The sequence below is a fragment of the Macrosteles quadrilineatus genome, unplaced genomic scaffold (assembly GCF_028750875.1).
Source record: "Macrosteles quadrilineatus isolate MER2022 unplaced genomic scaffold, UCM_ALF_1.0 Scaffold_1__1_contigs__length_201487025, whole genome shotgun sequence".
Lineage (NCBI taxonomy): Eukaryota > Metazoa > Arthropoda > Insecta > Hemiptera > Cicadellidae > Macrosteles > Macrosteles quadrilineatus.
This window is the reverse complement of record NW_026542594.1, coordinates 162,285,584-162,291,583: the sequence shown is the minus strand read 5'-3', so window position 1 is coordinate 162,291,583 and position 6,000 is coordinate 162,285,584. Positions and strand designations below refer to the sequence as shown.

The 6,000-nt window shown below is 33.9% G+C and overlaps 1 protein-coding gene across 1 annotated transcript in view; it reads right to left on the bottom strand.

The window, feature by feature from the left end:
- Positions 1 to 819: 819 nt before the first annotated feature.
- Positions 820 to 6,000, bottom strand: part of LOC128983097 (nephrin-like) — a 29,926-nt gene continuing 24,745 nt past the window's right edge. Inside the window, exons 12-16 of the mRNA XM_054402258.1 lie at positions 5,680 to 5,808; positions 4,828 to 5,058; positions 3,210 to 3,310; positions 1,784 to 1,894; positions 820 to 1,423 (exon numbers count right to left, since the gene is read on the bottom strand). Coding sequence (XP_054258233.1) covers positions 1,784 to 1,894; positions 3,210 to 3,310; positions 4,828 to 5,058; positions 5,680 to 5,808 — 572 coding nt within the window. The 3' untranslated portion in view covers positions 820 to 1,423. The remainder of the gene's footprint in view (positions 1,424 to 1,783; positions 1,895 to 3,209; positions 3,311 to 4,827; positions 5,059 to 5,679; positions 5,809 to 6,000) is intronic.

Genomic DNA, 6,000 nt, shown 5'->3' with positions numbered 1-6,000 from the left:
ACGCGCTATGTACTGTTGCATTAAATGTCCTCTTCCAATATTTATTTTCTCCTTTAATTTGAGAAACGAAGATTAAAAAATAGGAACTCTAGCTTGACTACTAAAAACCACCGATAGGCAATGGATAGGCGATGGTAAATAATTAATACATTTACCAAGAGTTACTTTTTACTTAAATAGTTTTGTTCAGAAACTCACTTATCCTATACCTTTTAAACAAATTAAGCCTTCCCCTAGAGTAATTGGTTAAAAACTTACATTGCAGTGTCATTTAAATGTTCTTTGTCTCCTTACCAAACGGTTACTGCTATCATTACACCCCAGTACACTTGTAGCACAGCAGCAATGCTATTATTTTGATTAATTGAAAGTTATTTATGCAAAAAGTGGAAACAAGACCAAAATTTAATCAGTTTGTAGGTTAGTTCAATTTATTTATCACATTTCTTTCGAAATTATTTTACAACCATATCGGGGTATCTTACACACGTTATGTTATTTTAATTTATCCGTAATTTTATGGATCAACGTAGGCCTAATACTCCAATTGAAGTAGTAGGCCTACAACTTAAATTATAGGAAGAGAAAATTTGTATTTGCTTGTTGTCTAAGTTACTCACAAACATGTGAAAATTAAAATTTTTGACCCATTTAATGTACATATTATATTTTCCCAACAATATTTTATATTAGGTCTATGCATACTTGTATATGAATTATTGTGTTTAGTTTCAAATGTATTAATAGCTATTTATATATATATTTAAGAATGATTAGGGAATATTAAAAATGGCAGTTGCAATACGAAAATACATGATTTATTTACAACTAAAACATAAGTACAAATGTTAAAAAATTCACTATACATTTTAGAGCCTTCTACGTCATAACAAATTATCACCCTTATTAATTTTGCATATACTAGACCAATCAAATTGGCTAAAATATTTGTAAATTTTGAGCGGTTCATGAATGTGATAAGAGTATTTGTATGATAATAAAGTAAATTTAATGATATAATACTAGACATCACGGATATCAGTCTCTTCTCACATTTTTAAAGACATACTTTTTATACTGTAGAAGTGTTTTCATTTGCACACTTCACTGGGAACATATCAACTATATTTATACGAGAGGTGGAAATTTTGGTATACAAAAAAGCAAGCCGTGCACGATCAAAAAGTCGGCAATAGTTATTATTGAATAACATATGTTCAACTATTTTTTATCCACCTAAAGAAGAGTAGATACAGATTGTTCGAATTCAAAAGTACTGCTGATCTTTCTTAAGAACATAATATAGTTATAACTCAATATATTTGCAGTCAGAAATACTTCGGATACAAATTGTTTCAACCTTTAAACTCGGCGCAGATGATCAGGTCTGTGTATAAGCTCTTATCTGGTCGATCTATCTTTCCTGAAACATATACAAAGAGTTAATTCTGAAGAGGCATACATGCTAAAAAATATATATGTCTAGGTTTAATATTTTGCCTGGAATCAAAACTAACATAATATTTGTAGTTAATAAGTTAACTTCAACCAAATTGATGACATTCATCTTACGTTTCTCATGTAATGGGGCTGCAGTAAAGTAAGTAGTTCAATCTACTTAATGTATTGTGATAAAAATAAATTATTTTAACTTTTTGAGTGTTAATGCATGCCAGTTAATTGAAATAATATGTATTTAGCTGAAACAGAGCTTTCTTGGCGAGGGGGTGGCTCTTAACCTTTCTCTAGTAAACCAAGCTACAAAGTATACATAGTTGCATACCTAAACTACACTTTCCAAGACGTTTTGAGGTGTCTGAGTTTCCACATGTCTATGGATTATGCTTGAGTCCTCCTCCCACTCACCAACACCCCATGTCTGTAAACAAGGCACCTGCAACAAGCAATTACTAGTTGCTTAGACACCTATTAGACACTGACAGTACTCTGGCAACATTATATGCGTATCGACTACTATAGATGCATTTTTATATAACTGACAGGAAGAATGGTCTAGCTCCGTAATTGTTAACATAATAAAATAAGTTGTGTGTAACTAAATAAAAAGAAAATTAATGTATTTTTGTGAAAAATTTTATTTTTTTCGATCAGGTAAGCTTATATCACATGCAAGAAAGGACTATTAAGCTTTAAAAAATGAAGAATATGAAACTATTGTAGATGAATAATCAATCACATCAGAAACCTGACATACAATATAAAAAAATATCTTCTAGTTATGGGCCTACTGCTTTCTAAATGTTGATTATAAAATTGTGAGTTATTTTATTATTTTTTTGTATTAACGCTTCGAATATATATATTTATATATTTTTACCTTGCATCAATAATATTTAATTTACCATAAACAAACCCTAATTAGGTTAGAGAATACCCTTTACTCTAAGTACGTAGAAATACGAATGTAGCTACAATAACTGTGCTCTCCGACTTTAACCAACTGTCGGGCCTATGCTATAGAGAGACTTTATTTACCCTTAGTAATAATGGAAATGCTCATGAACACCACGTAAAATGCATATGTTCAGGGTAACTCCCATATTGTAAAGGGTTCGGGTAAATCGTTCTAAGTGAACTATCTTAATATTATATTTCGTACCTAGGGCCGAAAATTAGGTTTTGCCGACTAGAGATAGTTATTAAAACGATCGAGAGCTGGAAAACAATTTCGGTCCGTGGTACGAACGCTATTTTTCACCACACTATACCCTATTGCCAATATTCACCACAATAATAATGCACACTGATAGTCAACAGAACTACAACGCTAAGGTTATGTGAATAAATAATTTGATCAATCAGCAAAAATAATAATAAATAGTTGCTAGGCATCGGTAACAATAAAACAATTCAATTGTGTATTTCATGCATTCACGTTTAAGAAAGTAAGTGGACAGCTGATTTTGCGGCCCTAGGGATGTAAAAACCTGCTCGGTCCCCAAATGACGATGACACCTGGCATTGCCAGCAAAACGTAACTTTCAGCCACCAATTGACGTATGTTAAACAGCTAAAACATCATAGTGTGGTGAAAAAAACATTTATTGATTATTCGTTTTGTTTTCATTTGAGCTATAATTATATACAGTTATAGTGTAGCAAAAACAAATATGCACTGATATAATACTATACATGTCTACTATAGGTTTAATTGTTCGGACAAGGCCCACTCGTTATATTCCACTTACAGTTTGTGTGTTGACTATATGCAGAGGTACAGAGTTAACGACTAGTGTATTCTCCCAATGCGATGGGTCTAATGTCTCTGGTACCTCTACCACCGTCAGTTCTGTAATTCATACAAGAAATGTGAGAAAGAATAACAACACATCCTTTCATTTAAAATATTAATAATACAATGGACGGTGATTATGTTTCAATTATATGATAAATGCATATAAAAACAACTGAGAAAAACATATTAAAGCATATCGCAGTATCCAACGGCTACAACCCTATCATCATAGATAAATTAATAAACAAACAGTCCAGAATATAAAAAACCCCAATTTCAAAAACCACAGCCAATACAACAGGTTATGTACAAACTGAATTTGGCTGTTATTTCCCCTTGACATAAAAAATGAATTTGAAAAAGATGGCTAGGTTGTTGCATTTAGAACATTAAACAAGCTTGGTAATATTTTGAATAAAAAGAAAGAAAACCCGGATGTTAAATAGAAATGTGGTGTATACAAGATAACTGGTGACGACTGCGAGAACTTCTACATTAGTCAAACATGACAATCGTATGAAAAGAGACTTAAAGAACATTTGCCTAAAGCCACCAGTGTACAGAAATCAAACGTCGCAGCACATCTGACCAACAGCAACCACAACTATAGAAATATTACTGTATTTCTAATTTAAAACCATTACACATTTGCAGAAAAGGACATATATTAACCGCAATGGAAAATTATGAGATTCATAAAGCTATAAGGAACCAGGCTCAAAATCTTTTTGAATTAAAAATGTGTTTTCTAGTCAAATACATTGTTTGAATCCCTCATAAAACTAAAGAGCTCACAACTATATGATACAGCGCACCATCAGTCAAGTCTCGGCATGCTAGCAGATATGAACTATGTGACTACCGTTTACCACGAATCGGTTAGTAGGCCTACTTTAAATGTACTTTTGTACCTGTAATGTGTTTTGTACGTGTGTGTTGGAATGACTGTGATGTGACTATATGATTTAGACAAGTCTTTGTATGATTTAACAAGGTCGCTTTGACGTCGAAACGCGTAATCCTATTCTTCGGATTTACATGGATCACTTGGCGATCAATGTAATGTAACCTTATATTTCGTACAGGGTTATTAAAAAGTCTGGAGACCCTCTGTTAACTTTTAACGGCCCATACTAGAAAAACTAAACTCGGCACACCTTTATGGAATGTTATGAAGTACTTTTTAGGCATAATTGCCACTTGGTGTACATCCTCAAAATGAGGGATTTTGGGGAAAACTCAAAACTTTCAAACGGTAAGACCCATCGAGTGACCCCTCATTTTGAAGGTCCTGATAAATGAAAACCAACAACGCAAATTATAGGTATCTATCTCAATCCAGTAAAAAAATGGCAGCCAATTGAAATTCTCAAAAGTGAAATTTAACTTACAGTTTTTTAAGTCTGGAGACCCCCTGTAAATTATGTAACGGCTCACACGAAAAACTGAACTCTGCACACCTTTATGTCATACAAGTAAAACAATATTACAACCGAATCTATGATGAATATATGTCTATACTAGATATGTTAATGTTTGATGACCTTTGGCACTTTAGTTCAAACACCTACCAGTACTACAAGGTATAATGTCGGGGTTCTTGTCGTCGTCTGAGAGTGTGCATGAGTCGGTTTTGGCCAGTATTTCATTCTTCTTTTCGATATTCGAAATCTCGTGTAGTCTCTGGCGATGTCTCTTTACTATAAGTGAGGCCCCAAGCAGCAGACTGACTACTAGTATACACGATACAAACGATCCGACTCCCAGCATAATGGTGGATTCTATGCTGCTAGACAAAGACTCTAGAACACACAGCACATACAACATCAATGAAAGGTAAACAATACAAAAATAACGAAGTTAGACTTCTAAAGCCGTATACTTGTTTATGTCCCACCTACACATCCTAAAACTCTAGGTTCAAGAACAGATTTGTTTACACATTACTTGAGGCTAGTCTTAGAGGGTTGTGGAACTATCACATGGATAAAATCCGTTGGTGCTTCACGGGATTTGAACCCGGGACCTCGAGGTCCGACGTTCCACGCTCTACCAATAGATCAGGTCGCCTACCTAAAAGAACGTATACGAACCACTATATCAATGCGTTGAATAATCAATCACATAGTCTGTCTTAATTAATTTTTATACTTGACCACTAGGTCTTCGGAGCCGGAATTTAAGCTGGGTAACTGGAATTCAAGATGAGAATTGAGCTGGTCTAGCGGTAGAGGGCTGAAACTCCGGTTCAGATCCCGAGGATTACTAATTATTGAATTTTCTAGTATATGATAATGCGACCCTCTAGGACTAACCTGAAGTAATGTGAAAACTGTTTTGGGCTGGAACATAGCGTCCTAGAATTTGAAGGAGGGGCATAAAAGAAAAAAGGACAAAAAAGTAAGAAGTTGAAGCTGTATTACCTGATGAAGTAGTTCTCCTCTGAGTCAAAAGTCTCCCAGTAGTAGCTGCTTTAATGAAGACTTCTTCACTGGCACCTTTGTTGTTTATTGCACGTACGGCTATAACGTATTGTGTTCCTGGCTCTAATCCTGTCAACAAAAACCTTAATGATTTCAAGCTAGGACTAAACTTTGGACTCCATAAAATAGTGCCCCTTATTAGAAAAAAATAAGTAAAAATTACAATAGTGGTGGTACTTTAGAATGTAAATTATGAACTTGACAATCACTTTATGAGATAACTTATTAATATCAGCATACGTTGACTACATAGGTGAAATT